General features: G+C 31.4%; 1 protein-coding gene across 1 annotated transcript; it reads left to right on the forward strand.

Annotated features, from left to right (window-relative positions):
- The first annotated feature begins 12,029 nt into the window (after positions 1–12,029).
- On the forward strand, positions 12,030–16,958 carry LOC126713667 (serine carboxypeptidase 24-like). The gene is made up of 9 exons (XM_050413500.1): positions 12,030–12,295; positions 13,652–13,810; positions 13,916–14,011; positions 14,131–14,223; positions 14,334–14,419; positions 14,502–14,905; positions 15,129–15,236; positions 16,526–16,631; positions 16,763–16,958. The coding sequence occupies exons 1-9, from the start codon at positions 12,034–12,036 to the stop codon at positions 16,928–16,930; spliced, it is 1,482 nt and encodes a 493-aa protein (XP_050269457.1). The 5' UTR covers positions 12,030–12,033; the 3' UTR covers positions 16,931–16,958.
- Positions 16,959–18,749: the final 1,791 nt, after the last annotated feature.

Here is an 18,749-nt window from a genome sequence, read left to right on the forward strand (position 1 = left end):
GCAAGCCATGCAACCATTTGGACGTGGGGATATTCCTTTAAGCTTCTTGGGATAACAGTCCGTGGGGCTGTATCTTATGCTTTGTTCCTCCAACTCCTTTTTCTTTTTTTCTCCTTCTTCTCCCGATCCCTTGGCCATGGGGATTTTCTTCTCTTATATAGCATCCTTCGAACGATAATGACCCTACACTTGTTAATCATCTGGGCCTCTACTTAAGTGCCTGTCCCATAGGACATCTTCCTTCTTTTCTGTGAGTTGCACTGGCCAAGATAATTATGTTCTCCTGTCCTTTCCACATTAATGCGGCTGGAAAAGTGGCTTCCCTGCATTTAATGCGGCAGTTGTGATTGCCCCCCCCCCCCCCTTTGAACGTCCTGCATTCTTCCTTGATTTGGGATGGCCTTTCACCATGTAAAGGGTGTGAATCGGACTCCCATTTGGTGCGTTCGAGGAGGTACTCCTCCTCGGACGCCCCTTAAGCAAGCCCAGCCCAACATGATTGGGCTGGGGGGTCCTCTGCCCATGTCTTCGCTTCCTATTGTGGTTGGGCTTAGTACAGGTACCATGGCCCAACGTTGACTGGCGAATTTTACCCCCACATATATATATATATATATATATTCGCATTAACATCAAAATAATAACGACAATTTCTAAACAATAAAAATACATAAATCAATCTTTTGTCTTAAATATTGTTCAATCTTTAATTCCATATACAAAAAGCAATATGTAAAATGCAAAGTATTAAAGCAAATCAGAGAATAAAGTTAGAGATTAATATATTATAGACGCGGGTTAACATGTGTGTGTGTGTGAGAGAGAGAGAGAGGTACCTCTAATAGTGGAGAACAAAAATTAAAATGCAACTGTGAAACAAAATTTTCATCAAAATTTCTAAGTTTGTTGGTCATAAGAGGGATAGAGAGAGAACACACACACACATATATATAAGGGACGAGGAAGATGAAAGGTTGGGGAAGAGGATGAAATACATGTAGATAAATGAAAAAAGAGTGAAAATATAAAAAGACTTCCAGGCTTCTTTTCTAATTGTGATGTCTTTAATTATGGTTCAAAAATAAGTTTTTTAAAAAATATCAATATCTAATGTATCTAATTTGATTACACATATACTTCAATAGTCTTTGGAATGGGAATCGCTAGGAAAATAAATTGACAAATAACAAATTAAGAATTAGTGGTCATAAATAAGAATAAAAATGTGAACTTAATTACCATACTAAAGAAATGTATTTATTTCATTCCAAATTTTAATTATATGCCACGTGTCTAATATTATGGCAAATACATTGACATATACAAATAATATTTGAACACGTGGCATTGTTTGTCCAATCATACCAATTAAATATAAGAAGTTGCCACGTGTTATTATAGAATACTTTAAAAATGAATAAGTGTTATCGTAGTATGTATCTACTAGTTCTGGAATCCAACTTTTATAATATATTATAGATAGAAAACATCTTTAAAAAAAATCAAAAGAGCTTACCAACCGTTTTGTAGTACTTAATTTTTTCAACTTTTTGAAAATAAACTGCTTGAAAGAAGATTAGTACTTAGAAAATGAAGTTTAAAAATATTATACTTTGAAAAGGGATGATTTCAAAACAGGATGAGATACCCACAAACAAACCCAACAAATAGGCCCATTGCCGAAGCTATGAGCAACAGAATTAGCAGTTCAGCGATTAACGAAAAAATGAAGAAGGGAAAATGAACGCTATAAGACAAAAGATTCGTAAGGTCTAGGCCCATCTCTCTTCAAAGAAAGTATTATGGTATTAAAAGCCCAAATTGTCATACTTGGACATTACTACAAGTTTGTTTTGTTGGCCCATTGGGTTCTGTCTTTAGTTCCATTGGACCAATGGAGCTCTATTATTGGATTTCATCTCATTTTTTGATGGTCAGCACATGAGATGAGACCTATTGGGTTCTCTCTTTGGTTCCATTGGGCCAATCGAGCAAATTAGGTTCTGTTGGATTTCATCCCCATTTTTGTTGGCCAGCACAAGAGACGAGACCGACCTATTGGGTTCTGCCTTTGGTTCCATTGGGCTAGTTTTGACCAGAGGAAACGTAGGATAAGCTACTTTTTAACGTTATCGGATCAGTTTAGATATAACTTATTTTGCTGAAAATTGAAAATTAAAAACTGAAAACACTATAACAAAATAATTTTTAAATATGTAAATAGTACAGTGGGACCTATTTTTAATATTTTTTTCTGAATAAAAATGTGTGAACAGTGCATGAACAGTGCTCTTTGTCTCCTGAAACAGTGAAACGCGTGTATAAAAAAAAAAAAAAAAAAGGGAAAATTCCGACGCGCTAGAAATAAGCCCAATCCAAACTTTCTCGTCATTTCTATTTTTTTAAGAAAATTATGACTTACCCACTTGTGATTTTACTGAAATTTAAATTATTTACTACTGGTTTAAAATTTGACACTTTACCCACCTGAGGTTTAATCAAAATTTAACTTGTCTACTTGTGGTTTAAAATCCCATGATGCAAGTGTTCTATTAGACTCTTTTGAATCTTATTTGATCTTGTATTTTTATGTTTTTTGTGTTTTTGGAGGAGAAAAACATAAAAGTAAAGCAAAATCACATATTTAGTTATGTTTTTAACAGATGTGGGTTGAGGAAATTTAACTGAACTAATCTCAGGTGAGCAATGTGTCAAATTTTAAACCACAAGTATGTAACTTAAATTTTGGCCAAACCATAAGCGGGTAAATTGTAATTTTTTTTAACAGGTCTAAAATAAGGGAAGTTTATTGAAAGGATAAAAGAGCAAAAAAATGTTTATTTATGAATTGGTTCAAAGGAAAATTTTCTACAAATCATTTTCATGTATTTTTATATTTTGTGCAACTTAGATGGATTGTTTTCATTTGATCAGTTATTTTTCTGTTTAATCTTTTTATTTTTTTATTTTACCATGTGGTTATAACCTATGAAATCCACATCATAGAGTCATTGGTTGAACCAGTAACCTTAGATTTTCTTCAAATTTAATGAACGTAGGGGTCAGGGATTCGACCTTTAAGAGTGATTCCCTAAGCATCTGTAATTTGATCCAAGGTCTGGGTGTGCCCTCCTCTGTTCATAACAATGTTTCAGGAATCCTCCACCACGTTCAGAGTTACAGAACTTTTGCTTTTACACATACTAAGTGTCCATTTAGGAATAGCTTATTTAGCTAAAACTAAAATTTTTTTGTTGAAAGTATTGAAGATAAATGTAAAAGTTAGTTGAAATAGTATAGTGGAACCCATGAATAGTACCAAAAAATACAATGAGACCCATAAATAGTAGCAAAAATAAGCTAAATAGTAAAATAAGCTGGTTTTTTAAACTAATGCCAAACGCAACCTAAAAGGCAAGGAAATGTCCTTGCCAATTTACTAGCTCAGCATGCTACAAATGTTGAGGAGTGTCCTAGCCAAATTATGCACACATGTGCTCATGATGTACTTCCTTTTTCGAATTCTGAATAAAATTTAAGTCTTCTTTAAAAAAAAAAAAAAAAAAAAGAGTCATATGACTTATTTAAATAATAGATGTTGATAGTTTTATAAAATTTGTCATATAATAGATTGAAAGAGATTCCCAAATCGATTTGAAGGAAAAGTTTAAAAGACAAATACAAATAGGAAACATTTAAAAAATAAAAAAATAAAAAAAAAACCAAGAAAAAGCTTACCAACCGTATTCTACCATTTATATTTTTTTCAACTTTTTGAAAATGAACGGCTTGAAAGAGGATTTGTACTTTGTTCGACCGATCATACCTATGAGCTTTTGTGTTCAAAACTCTTTGCCTCTTTCGATTGATGTTCGACCAATCGAAATTGGAAAATTTTAGTTTTAGATTCTTGACCGATCAGTTTTTTCATGCATCATTTGTGTTTGGATTCACATGCATTGCATTGTTTTCTTTATCTATCTTGCATTTTTGTAGTCATATCTCTCATAGTTTCACACACAACATGCATACACTTTGCTAAATTGGGCACTCAACTTGATTTAAAAATTGATTGATTAATTTTTAAGTTCTGTACATTTTAATATTTGCTATTTTTCTTGATTTGTGAACTACTAAAAATTGGATATATATTTTTGAGATATGGTGGATGATAAATGTGCAAATATTTTCTCTAATCTTAAGGTTGATTTGAGTTCAAAATATCTTGACACAAAAAAAAAAAAAAAAAAAAAAACATTGCATGCTAATTTTCTTATATCATTAAGATCTATTTTGTACAATCTTAACTAATTGTGCCTGGAATGTTTGCATGCATCTATTTATGAGTAACATACTATCAAGTTTGCATATATTGAAAGAGAGAATATTTCTATTAATGTGAATCCTTAGCTTCTTTTTTTTTTTTTTTGGTTTGTATTTTTTTTCCTCGCCTCCTAAATTTTCCCCAAAACTGTTTTTCCCAAAACTTGTTTTGTTTTTCCTATTTTTATAGGGGGAGAAAGCTGTTTTTAAAACTTTTTGTTCTTCATAGGGGGAGTTGCCTCTATTTTCTATAGAGCATAATTCTTTTGTGTTCCTTGATTCTCTATTTTTTCTTGCCCTCTGTTGTGTATGTTTTTTGTCTACCTTCTAATTGGGCTGTCTTTGTCAATATGTGACAAAAAGGGAAAGAAATAGATGAAATTTAAGAATCATGTTGAAAAGGTTTTTAACTGTTTTTATTTAGGGGGAGATGAAATTTTTTTAGATGAAATTGTTTTGAAATGGGGAGATTATTTTTATTTTTTATTTTTATGTATCTAACTCAGGGGGAGAGTTAGTTTGCATATTTGTTATTTGTTGTTTATTTGTCTTTATTTCCACACATGCGTTGATGTGCTCTTTTGAGTGTTTCAGGAAAGACAAGTACATTCTGATCAAGACCTTCTGCCTCTTCTTTCAATTTTTGGATTAGAAGTATTAGATTGAAATTTATGATGTATTTGGACATTTTATTGTAATTGGGTTGTTCCTGTATTTGAGCATTTCATTATGTATGTAAGTTTTTTCACGAATTGCTAAAGGAGAAGATTGTTAGATTCTAAAAGTTTAAAATAATTGGCAAACTGTGAACACAAACTTATCTAGATATAGATTCCTAAGTCTATAAGTTTATTAGACAATGCTAAAGGTGCTGCAAGTCAGAATACAAGAAAAAGGAAACTGCAAGTTTAGGAAATTTGAAACATGCCAGGTTTGACCAATCGAGACACAAATCTACAGAATTTAATTAAAGTCCAACAGCTCATTAAGCCCATTAAGTGTTAGAGTTTCAGATCTAATTCTCCTAGTATTTAAAGGAAACCTTCATACACGTTTTATTATGACTTTGGAGGTGCTTTTTTGAGATCTAAAATATATTGAGCCTTCTCATTTCAAAGTCATTACCGGAATTCCATCTACATTATTAGAATTGATAGATCTGAAGTTGCTGCAACAAAATCATACATAGCTGATGATTTAAAGTTTTGAGTGGGATCTCAGAGTCACAAATGTGAGTGTTTGTGTGTAACAAATTCCGATAGAAGAGTCCGTCGATTCGGAACTACACGTGGTCGTGTGACTAAGTACTACAAGAGGTAGCTTTAGATTTAGGATTTAAATCTATTGTAAAACTTTCATTCTATCATAGTGAATTTGTTGCCTTGAGGATAGATTAGGTCAAATCCTCCCCAAGCTTTTTTACCTTGAAACTGTTGGTTTTATTGGTTTCCCTAGGTAATCATATCGCTTGTCTTCTTTATTTTTTCTACACTTTATGATATGATTGTTTGTGTTTAACCTTGATCTCATAATAAACCTAAGTATCAACTTGATTAATCAATTAGGTTAAACAATCTAAGTGTACAGGGGTCTAAACAAAACAAACAAGCAATTTTAGTGAAGACGCACAGGTTTCTTGTGTTTCTAAGAAAGATGAAAGATAAGAAATTGAGAAGAAGTTACCAAATGAATATGAACTACTATTTATACCCAAATGATTGTGAACCTTCAATAGACACATTTTCATTCAATATGTACATTTTTTGTCAATAGGCACATTTTCATTCAATAGTCACTTTTTCGGTCAATAGACACTTTTTCATTCAATAGGCTCATTTTCGATCAATAGACACATTTTCATTCATAGGAACTTTTTTGGTCAATAAACTCCTTTAATATATATCCAATATAAAAGCTTATGATATTTCAATTGACATCCTTTGATATATCCAATATGAAGGGTTATGAAATTTCAATAGTCGTCTTTTGGTATATTTAATTTGAAGGGTTATGACCTTTCAATAGGCACCTTTTGGTATATATATTACACCCTATCTTGTACATATCTATATATACAACACAAACTAAACTAGAGACGCAACATTCTGTCTCTAGTTCCTTCCCCAAAATAACTAATAAATAAGACATTTTTTTTCCTCTATCTAACTAATAAAACTTTGTCCTATTTCTTTCAATATATACATATATATATATATATATATATTTTAATAAAACTTTGTCCTATTTCTTTCAATTTATATATATATATATATATATATTTTTTTTTTAATTTCATGCATTTTTGCTTACTACTCTAATTAAAAAATAATGGTTTTAAAAAAAAATTCATCCAGTAGCTATTCCCATGCATTACACGGATTAGCAACTAGCCTGAAATAAAATTAAAACTAAAACTAAAACTAAATAAGATTCAACTTGTTTACAGTCTTATGAATAAAGAGAGAAAACAGTGCAGCAAACTGATGTTTCTTAAGGCAAGAATATAGGTCAACAGTCGGTACCATAGCCGTTGGGACATAGTGCCTCGATGGCCGAGATCATAACCATCATATGAAACCAATATTTGTAATATTCCATGAAGTCTAAACTCTTTTCCTAAACAGAGATATAATATCACCCCCTAACTTCTTTAATTCCTCATGCAATTAATGTTGATGATACATATGGGATAGATTGTAACATTTGAGACTTGAAGGAAAAAAAAAAATGTTGATCTTATCCAGTTTTTTTTTTTTTTTTTGATAAACTGCACGCATATTCATTCAAAGAAACTACGGTGGAAAACAAGCAGGGGTATCTCCCTTACAAGCTGCCTCAATGGCGGGGGGAACATACCTCTAGAAAAACAAAATGAAAATGCAATTATCCAGTTATCCCACTCTATATGAGTCACAAAGGAAAGGGAGAACCCCATCGATTTTGAGTCTTTGAACAAATTAAATTTAACAACTAAGCAAAGTAGCTTATGTGGTAAGAATATTTTAAAGAAATTCAATTTCTTTTTTGGTGAAATAGAAATCAAGTTTGATACTATATAATTGAGAGGAAATTATTGTGTACTCTCAAAGTACCATAAATGTGTACTCTCTCTTCTCACATGAATAGTGGGTCCCACTAATTAAATTCATGGTAGGACCCACCATTTATGTGAGAGGGGAAAAATTATTAGGTACTCCCGGAGTACCGTAAGTGCGTACTTTCTCCTTTCACATAAATAGTGGGTCCCACTAATTAAATTCATGGTGGGATTCACCATTCATGTGAGAGAAGGGAGTACGCATTTATGATATTTCGGGAGTACACAATAATTTCCCGTGAGAGGAGGGAGTACGCATTTATGGTACTCCGGGAATACCTAATAATTTTCCATAATTGAGGGATATATATATATATATATATATGGAAAATCTTAATCAATGCCTTAAGGGTACTGGTTTAAGATATATTTTTAGAAACTTTTTATGGAAAAAGAAAAAGAAATTAAAAATTTTTTATCGCTTTTTATATTTCCTATGAAATTGTGTCAAAACTTTCCTAAAATTATTTATTAACAATTTTCCTAAGGGCACAAGATAACATGACCCTATATATATAACAACATAAATATTATTGTTAATAAAATCCTTACTACAATCCCATTATAAAAAATCTCTAATTTGCTAAGAAAAGAAGAAAAGATTTCCAACAAAACTAGTTGATATCTTGAAGAACCAAAAAAGACAATGCACATAAAAACCAAACTAAAATTAGATAAGTGTCTGTATCGTATCATGTCTAGTGCATTGATGCTCTAAATAGAAACTTTAACCCCCAAAAGTGAAACTAAAAGTTTAATCTTTATCCGTTTATGTTAATATTAATTCATTGACTTCTTTATTTTTTCTTCAGTTGGTACTTCCACTCATATTTTTATATCCAACACTTTGGAATTACGTTCATTTGTCAAGTTCAACCAAATTGCAGGTGCGCCTAATACAAGGTCACTTATTAGTCATCATTTAATCATTTTTTTCATTTGTCAAGTTCAATCAAATTGTATGTAATATATAGGTAGCACACAAATTCAAGGTCACTCATAAGTCATCTAATAAATATGCCCTTTTCTCAGTTGTGAGGAATAACTAAATCATTTTCATGATTTCAGCTAAGTCATAATTTGAAATTTGTTTTTCAACCGGAAGAACTAATAATTTAATCAATTAATCAAATTTGGTGCACTAATTTCATTATAAGCCAACATGAAAGGGATTCAATATTTGTGGAAGGATGACCAAACTCCAAATCAGATCCTCCAGATAAACAAGTTTTTCTAGGACTATCCACCACATGGGATATTAGCCAATTAATTACAGATAATTTGTTATAATAAAAGTAAATTAACAGGCCAATTTTGAAAAATTAAAAGTCCAAGTGGTTTTCCTTTGTTGTTGAAATTTTTTACGATATTTTTTCCTTTGCACCATCATCATGTATTCTTTTCACTTTCCTTATAAAATAAGTAATAAATAAATAAATAAACACATTATATATTGCAGTTGATGAAAAATAAAATAGAAAATACAAAAAAGTATGATAGAGAATTTATTTTCATTCTATATTTTGGCCATAAATAAAAATTCCTGTGTCGAAATTTTTTTTCTATTTTAAATTTTGGTTATGTTATAATGAAAAGGAAAAGGAGTATGTGGGAACTAAAAAGTTGTAATTAGTGGAGTATAAAGTGGAATAAAAAAGTGAGATATAAGATTTTTATTCATTTGCCTTGTATTCTATTTTAAGATGTCCCAAAATATATACCCCTTTGAAAAACTAATAGACATGAATTGGTTACTTCTCTAAATTACCCTTTACTTTATTTAAATACCACTCTTTAGTATTTAAATACCACTCTTTCACTAGAGGTTAAATTAAACAATTTAATTTTAGAAACCTATATCTTCTTTTATTTGGAAGACAATGTTTGGGTTTGTGCCTTAAAATCCAATTTGTTGTCATATTTTAAGTAATAGTATTTAATTACATGAGACTATTTTGCACATGAACTAATTGGACATTATCATATAGTCCTTGAGATGCATGATATGTAATCTATGTGCTTTAGTTACAAAAGATATAAATCACAAGTTTCTTATAAACTAAAAAACGTAGTTCATAGTCGATGATGAAATCAGATGTTTTATTTGTGAAGACTATAAAGCCTAGAGTGTAAGTATATTTTTCACAATGGTACTTGTTATGTAATTAATGTTAACTTTGGACTTGTCAAGGAGCTAATGGAAGCCCGAAGCGTATTGGAGTTAAAGTCTTATTTGTTCCATTGATCCCAACTCAAGCCACTTATTAATACCCAATTGCATTAGCCCAAAAAGGCAAGTCCAATTAAATAATCAACCGGTTATTTAATAAAAGTTATTTAATAAAATAAATACCTAGACAGTTAAAACATAAATACGATTAAAAGGAAAGTAAACAATTTTCTCTTGTATCTCTCTTCAAACGAACTGATCATAACACAAGAAAAAGAACTTGTTAAGGTCAGTATGAGGTTAGTTGCGTGAAACTGTTACAAATGAGTGTACTTTAGTTAGGAGGTTACAGATGTGTCAAAGCTGCGCTGATGTTTAATAGATTGAGATGTAATAATTTGTTGTAATTGAGAAAGTAGTTAGTTAGTTAGCTGGGAATAGTAGAATTGAGAAAGTAGTTAGTTCATTAGTTTAAAGTACTTAGTTGGCTAGAATAGTTAGTTCATTAGATTAAAGTACTTAGTTGCTAGAATTGGTTACAAATATCCCGCAACTGAATTTAAAGTACTTAGTTGGCTAGGAATACTAGAATTAGTAGTTAGTTGTCTAGGAATACCAGAATTGTTACAAATAGCTAACAACTGAAGTGTATAAAGGGGAACAAGGATCTCAATAATGGAATCATTGAAGAACTAACCCAAACCAGTACCTAATCTCTCTAATTCCCTATCTCATCTTTTCCACACTTCTTGGAGGCTGGGTTGGCCTCGAATTCAACCCAAACTATCTTCTTTTACTTCTTAATCCTTAGAAAGATCTTAATGAAAAGTACAAAGAATTGATTAAGAGACTACACATCTTGGGCACCAAGTGGAATTAGGGTAAAGGTAGAAGGTTTCCTAAAATTGACCTTCTATTTTGTTTTTTAGAATCATCACATTAAGGTATGTTTTGTATTCTTTGTTGTAGAATTAAAATTGTATGTTATCTCTCATAAATAAATTAGATCCTTGTGTTTGCTTCTGCAATTTTGTTGTATGTAATGCAAAACTATGTTTTTCAATAGATAATGAATAACACTATTGATGACTTTGATTGGAGTGAAAATAGGGAAGATAGAAAATGGAGTAGATAAAATAAGAGAAATTTTAGCTGGGAAGGGTGTTTGATTAGAGTGATTTGGGGGGAGAGAAAATGTTGGGTTCGGTTTTTTTCCCCTGGGCCTACCACTTTTTAGCCCTCCAAATCGGAGAGAAAATGGGGAGGAGAAAAGGTTGGTTGGCCCACCAATCTTTTTTTTTTCTTTTCTTTCTTTTTATGGGTTATTTATTAAATTTTTTACTTGCTTATTTTATTCCAAAATAATAATTTTTTTTTTCATTTATAAAATATTTGTATAAAAAAATTCATGTAATAGGAGCATGAGAGAGTAAATTTATACAAACTCTATTTTCTATTCCCCACATTTCCATTCTCTAACCAAACACAAATAATTAGAACTAAAATCTCTTTTATCTCCCTACTTTTCCATCATCTATTCCATTTTCTATCCTCCCACTTTTCTATCTTCAACCAAACGAACCATATGTGTTAAATGACATTCCTTTATAAAATCGGATTTTCTAATCCAAACTTAAATAACTTGGTTTGCCTTAATATCCTAATTAAATGAGTTAGAATACTCTTGGTTTGCCTTAATCTCTCAATTAAATGGTTAAGTTTTGATGGTTGAATAAGTGATCTGAGATTAAATCACTGTTTATACAAAAAACCGATTGGTGTCTTGATCTGATGCTAAAGAGCTATCATTAGCAGATGTCGTAGGCTAAAATTCTCTAAAAAAAAAGGTTAAGCTTTGAACTAATGGGCCTATAAAATTAAATTTAAAATTTGCTCATTTTATCTTAAACTCTCAATTAAATGAGTGAGAGTAGATTCAGTGGCTTGACTCTTGACACTGAGAAATTATTAAGTCCACTAGAAGGACTATTGAAGTGGTCTTTATAGTCTTTCTAACCAATAAAACGCTTCTATTTATGCAAATGTGATATCATCTAGTGAATTTTAATTTTTGTGCTGGTTAGGATTCTAACTCACATACTTGCATAAATGAAATTATTTCATTGGTTGGGAGGACTATTTCAGCAATCCTCCCAGTGAACCTAATAATTTCTCATTAAGACGTTTTTATCAATTGAAAAATCACTAGATATTCCCAAAATACAGTGACATAATATTTCCTTATTTTGGATGATTTTAATTAGTAACATCCTTAATTACGTGAGAGAGAAAATACTACGTCACTATCATTCTAGATAACTGGATAATTACTATTGTAACCATAAGTGAGAGGTTTCTTGTGATGCATTTATGATGCTATGCTGACTATTAACCAAGTTCTGATCCAGGTATCAGTTATTCAGTTGGCTTGCAGGAGGGTCCAATGGTGTTCCAAAGTGTAGTCCTTTTTCTCTTCATGTCCTCACTCATTTTCTCTTCAACCATCACCACTGCCATTGCTGCCTTGCCAAAACAACAAGAGCTAGATCGAATTTCAGCACTGCCTGGACAGCCACCAGTAACATTTTCTCAATTTTCTGGCTACGTTACGGTCAACGAGCAACCTGGACGAGCTCTCTTCTACTGGTTGACAGAAGCCACTGCTTTTCCAGAAAAGAAACCTCTTGTTCTTTGGTTCAACGGAGGTTAGTTTAGCTTCTTTCTCACTTTTTATCTTTAATTTCCACCGACTACTCTTCTCCTGTAATTCTAGGGTGCTAGTCTAGCTCTACTAGGAATGAGTTACAATGTATCCATCTTGATAGCACTCTTCACAACATTTATATAGGAAGCATGAATTACATAGGGTTTTTTCTTTCTTTCTCTTTTGGAAAACATTAAAAGTAGAACTTCAGAAAAACATTCCATTCGAAGCAAGAACAAGAATTAATTAGAAGCCATGAATTAATAAGCATTCAGAAATCACAAATGGTGACGATGATAAGTTTCTTTCATTAAAGAAGAACAATTCAAAAAAATGAGTTTAAAGAATACAACAATTTTAACCAACTTTTGCACAATTGATTTAAAATGACATATGATGTGATTGATGATGTTAATAGTGAATTTATATGAAAGTGATATTATATTAATTATAATAATTTGCCATATGTGAAAAATGACTATGAAAACTATTGCCTCCTAACATTACTTACTATAAAAGTTGTTACTATCTACTTGTGTTTAAATAGTTGAAATCAACATCAATAACAATAAAACGTGTCACTATCTAATTGTGTTTAAATAATGGAGACCGACATCAGAATTAATATAAAAATATATAGCATAATAACAATTATTAATGAAAAGGGTTAGACCCTTTTGTAGTTGTATTCTGATTATGTAATGTATTACAAACCCGATTTAAAACACTAATATTACTATTTTTGTATGTGTTCTAATAAGTGTTACTGTTTACTAAAAAAAGAGGGGGGGGGGAAGGTTATAACCTCATAGATGAGGTGCTTCAATGTGGATTACTAAGGAGACAAATAATATATTTGTGAAAAGGTTGCACACAACTACAGATACTCATAAATAGTATATATATATATATATATATATTTTTTTTTTTAAATAAAAAATTAGAAGGGTTATACAGATATTATGTAGTGAAATTCTAAACTAAGTACCCGGTACATATTTTGTTATCCCTCATGTGAAATGTTAACAAATGCTTTAAGGAAATTAGTTTGGACAAAGTTTGACAAATTCAACATTGGATTACATCTTTTTCTTATAACCTCCATGCTTGCAAAATTTTTAGAAAATTAAAAATTAATAGCTATGTCTTCAATAAATTGTTTAAATTACAAGATTTTGTAGTTTAAAATTATGTATAAAATACAAACTTATAGATCATATAGTAAATAATATCTAATTGACACAAAATTTGACATATGTATTAAGAGAGTAAAGAAAATACAATTCAACGATTAGATTTTCAAAATATGTTGTAATTTTTATTTTATTAAGGTTGTAGCCTAAGACTATAACCAATTTTGTAACTAAACTTTATCCAAATATTAATTATACATTATGTAATTGTGCAGGGCCAGGTTGTTCATCGGTGGCATTTGGAGCATCAGAGGAAATTGGGCCATTTAGGATTAACAAGACTGGTTTATCACTTTATCTCAATGAATATTCATGGAATAGAGGTAACAACCACTATTCAAATAATTAATATTCAGCAAGTTGGTGAACCCTTATCTTTGCAAATTTGTGGTTAAAATCTATCATGTGTTTACTTTTTATGTTTACAGAAGCAAATCTTTTATTTCTTGAATCGCCGGCTGGTGTTGGTTTTTCGTACACAAATACAAGATCCGACCTTAATAATTCCGGAGATAAACGGACTGGTACTAGATTATGATGATTTTATTATTATTATTATTATTATTATTATTATTATTATTATTAGATTACCATAAGATTATGTTGTAAGTGAATCCTATGCATTACCAATTTTGTGACACAGCTGAGGATGCTTTAGTATTTCTAACTAGATGGATGTCAAGATTTCCACAATACAAACATCGAGAATTCTACATTGCTGGGGAGAGCTATGCTGGTATGTGTGTGTATATATATATATTTGCAACAAACAACTAATAACTTATTATTACACAATTATGAGTAATTCTAAATAATCATAAGCTAATCTTTTCATTCTTTTTATAGGGCATTTTGTTCCCCAGTTGGCAGAGAAAATTGTAGAATATAATAAGGCACTCTCGCAACCTATCCTCAACCTTAAAGGATTTATAGTAAGTAATACATAATTAACACAAATTTGAACACCAAGTTTGATCATAACTCTAATTAAAAAATTTCAATCAAATTATGCAGGTGGGAAATGCAGTTTTTGATTATTACTATGACGAAATTGGAACAATAGAATATTGGTGGAGCCATTCAATGATATCTGATACAAGATATCGATCAGTTCTCAAGAATTGCGATTTCAAGGTGGTAGAAAGTGAAAGACCACAACCATGTAAACAAGCAATGTACCATGCCACTACGGAGCTTGGAAACATAGATCAATACAGTATTTATACACCAACTTGCTTGGCATCGCATGATAATACCATGAGCCCTATAAGGTTCAAAAATACTCTATTGCGTCGAAGGCTTTCTGAGTACGATCCATGTAGTGCAAATTATGCTGAGAAGTATTATAATCGGCCGGAAGTACAAAAGGCAATGCATGCAAATGTTAATGGAATTCTTCGCAACTGGACTGTTTGCAGGTTTACTATTTAATGAGTCAATAATTTTTGTTTATGTATTTACTTTTTAATAATCCAATAATTGGGAAAGAGTGATTTGAACGTGAACATCTTCATTAGAAACATTAAAAAAATATCAATTGACCTATAAGGCTGTTAACTTTGTTTGTTTCTAAAATTGAAAACATAATCCTAGGCGTTTGATGATGCATCTGATTCCTATATATACTTTTCTATTGTGTAGTGAAGTTCTCGGAATCGGACCAGGCAAAATTTGGACAGATTCTGAATTTTCTATGTTGCCAACATACAAGAAGTTGTTTACAGCTGGTTTACGAATCTGGGTTTTCAGGTAAAAGTTTTTAAATGCTGAGGATAACAATTTTTCTAATTAATTAAAGTACTATCGGTTTTATACTAACATTACTTGTATTAATACACATTACAATACTGGTAAGTAATTTTTGGCTGGTGACTTGGATTGGGCTACGTACAACTACAAGTGGCAAGACAACATTGAGACACTACAACAATGAACAAAAAGACTATACTTGAGAAAACCTGTGTGAATAAATTTTTGACACGACCCAACAAATAAGAAGAACAATTCTCTAACCTGCTCTTTGATTCAATAACATGCGCACTGTAAAAAGAAGCACTCTACTAGAACTTGTAGGCCTCTGAGTCTCTGAGCAATTTAAAGTCATTGATAGTGATATGGACAATATCCTTACGTAGTCCAATAATACTTATCCTTTTGTTGAAAATCAATTTCACAATGTCTACTCACAGAAACATCCCAATGAAAAATTTTCACCATTTCTTTTCTTTTTCACCATAACATTTGGAAAAGGTTTAAGATAACAAAATTTATCACAACTTCTTGTCATAACTGCAATGTGGCAGAATATGAGTTGTGAAAAAAAAATTGTAGGTTTATGTGAAAGCAACCGATAATCAATTACAATCTGGTAGATAAGATAATTGTTTTTTTTTTTTTTTTTTTTTTAATTAGATTCTAGAATTACTTTAACATTAGTGTTGGTAGAAGTTCTTCTTTTGCAGTCAGCGACTCCTTCACTTTTAGATTTCATCTCTTGATTTGGAAGGCCCTATATATGCATAATGAGCATAACCTTGGGCTTGCCTAGCCATCTTCCTTGTAGACTTCTTGGTGTATTAAACTTCAAATTTGTAGCCAGAGTCCTTTAGCAACAATTTATATTTTGAACAACTTGAGATTGAATGCTTTATCCTAATTATGAGAGAATTTTTTTATAAATTATCACTCTGTAGTCTATACTCAATATGTTGCTCTCACATGCTGATGCAAATTTTTTTAAATTTTTTTTATAAAATCTTACATGCATATTATGATCATCTGTGTTTGCCTCCCATGCATTGTTGATTACTTATTGTTTTTAGTTTAAAGCTTTTGTTTATAAACATGGTCAATTCCATATCGAAACAAACAAAATAAGCATAGTAAATATTCTAATTTTTAAGGCAATTGCCCCTATGTTGATGAGAAGATTAATGAGCAGTGTAATTGCAATTGTTTTTGATTTGAAAAGTAATAAAGAAGTATAAACAACGAGAAAGATCTAATTTTTAAAGGCCATTGCTTCTATGTTGATGCAGTGGGGACACAGATGCAGTAGTTCCAGTGACTGCCACTAGGCTATCCCTCAGCCATCTCAATCTCACCATTAAAACTCTGTGGTATCCATGGAACGAAGATGATCAGGTAATTAAACACAATTTCTTACCAAAAATCAATCAAAACCTCCAACACACTAACAAAAATATATAGATAAGTAGATAAAAATACTCACAAAGAAATGTTATATTAATCTGAAAATTAAACTTCTTTTATAGGTAGGAGGATGGACAGAGGTCTACGATCAGTTAACTTTTGCTACAGTGAGAGGGGCTGGCCACGAGGTTCCACTATTTCAACCCAAGCGAGTACTCATTCTTTTCAAATCTTTTTTGGCAGGGAAGGAATTGCCAATTTTACCTGGATATGAGAATATAGATTATTGATTATGGAATTGCCAAAATTACCTGGATATTATAACTAAAGAAAATTGATTATCTTTGAGCAATTGATTGAGTGTAATTGTTTCATGATTTGTATTGATATATTACAAATCCAAAATTAGTGTCTCTACATATGGAACAAGATCCTCTCCATTTCAAGTCACAAATCCAATAAATAAAATCTTAACTGTGGCATTTTTACCAATGGCTTCTCTATGTTGCATGCCATTTAGAAACCAATTGAGTAACCCAATTCAATCCTTAATTAAGGACCAAAAGCATATTTAATTTTTCTTTAAAGACATTTCACATATTATGAAAAAAACACATTACTAGCACCCGGAAAATGAATGACAATTTCAACAACAAATCTAACCGAATGAAGGAAAAGACATCCTTAGAACATTTCTGGATTCAAGGTCATAGTACAAGCAAGTAGCCCTGCCTTGGTTTGTAATCGTATACAAAATTGAAGTGCATCTCAGATAACAGTATGAGATGAAGAAATAATTACTTTGAACCCTCACCAATGCCTGGAGGCATTCCCAAGCTCTGAGCAAGATCACTCATCCTCTCCTTCATGGCCTAAAAAATATAAAAGCTGAGACTTTCGGTTTTATGGCAATTGGCAAAGGTGAAAGTCAGAGTTTCGAATACAAAAAACTGGAAATTCTCATGACCTGGACACTCTTCTGATGTGCATCCTTGTATGCCTCAGTAACTAAAAGTGAAAGTTTCTGCACATAGTATCCCATATAGTATCCCATCCATTACTGTAATCAGAACCCCAAACCAATTGGACACTCTAAATTATTTCCTACATCCTTTGAAGATTCTTCACAATTGGAAGGGTGATGAAACCGCATAATAACCAATTAAATAGTTTTCTTCTTTTCTAAATATATTTCCAACCTATGCAGTCTATGACAATTGGATCATTACATAGGCATGTTTTTTAGCCTAAACATCAAATGGTTGAGCATCATTAGATAGTTATCAAGATTTTTTTTTTGAAGTGTTACACTGAGTAATTTTTACTAAAGGGAAAATCTAAAGGATATTGACAAGGTCAAATTCCACTTTCTGCAAACCTCCACCACAATAAAAGGAGCCCGCTAGGGTGAGGGAAAGGCCAGTCGAGCCAGGCCATCAAACCAAACCAGAAATTTCCCCTAACTCTAATTCAATGACCAGAAATTTTACCAGCTAGTTGAGCTAATTGGGACTCACTTGCAAGTAATTTATCAAAAATCATAAAACAAACTAGCTCTTTTGGGTTTTTTTTTTCCTGTAATTGCATCAAGAATGCAAGTTCTAAATTGGTTGGATTTAAATTAGTTTAGGTAAGATGCATATCTAGATATGTTATTATAACTATACGTCTATACTATAATTGAAATGAAATCCTACCTATGATATAATGTAACCAAATTTCAACATTTTTGGATACTCAAATTCCATTATCTTTTCAACTAGGAGATGAAAGTCTATTTTTTATGGTTTTCTTTCTGGCTGGACCTTACATCAACAAATTTTTATGCAATGCAAAATCATTCCCATATTAATGTGATAGAAATGTGTGTGCGTGCATGTGTGCAGGTATGTGCTTGTAGAATTTTTCATCCCTTTTTATGAAGCTTTTTGTTGATGTATGGTAACTTTAGATCAAGTCATTTTGACCTCATGATATTTGAAGGAAAAAATTGTCAAACAGACTATTTCTAGGAAAAAATTAGGTGCGTGGCACGTGTTCAAAGTTATTTAGTAAGTTAGACTGTTTTTGAAAGTCGAGTTTGGCAAACTCGACTTTGGCCTGGAAAAC

The sequence above is a fragment of the Quercus robur genome, chromosome 1 (genome assembly GCF_932294415.1).
Source record: "Quercus robur chromosome 1, dhQueRobu3.1, whole genome shotgun sequence".
NCBI classification, from domain to species: domain Eukaryota; kingdom Viridiplantae; phylum Streptophyta; class Magnoliopsida; order Fagales; family Fagaceae; genus Quercus; species Quercus robur.

What these genes read in the sequence shown, in the direction of transcription:
- LOC126713667 (XM_050413500.1), top strand. Translation starts at nt 12,034, where the DNA reads ATGGTGTTCCAAAGTGTAGTCCTTTTTCTCTTCATGTCCTCACTCATT. An exon ending in TGCTGGGGAGAGCTATGCTG is followed by an intron (nt 14,224 to 14,333) that starts GTATGTGTGTGT and finishes TTCTTTTTATAG; the next exon opens with GGCATTTTGTTCCCCAGTTG. An exon ending in CATGGAACGAAGATGATCAG is followed by an intron (nt 16,632 to 16,762) that starts GTAATTAAACAC and finishes CTTCTTTTATAG; the next exon opens with GTAGGAGGATGGACAGAGGT.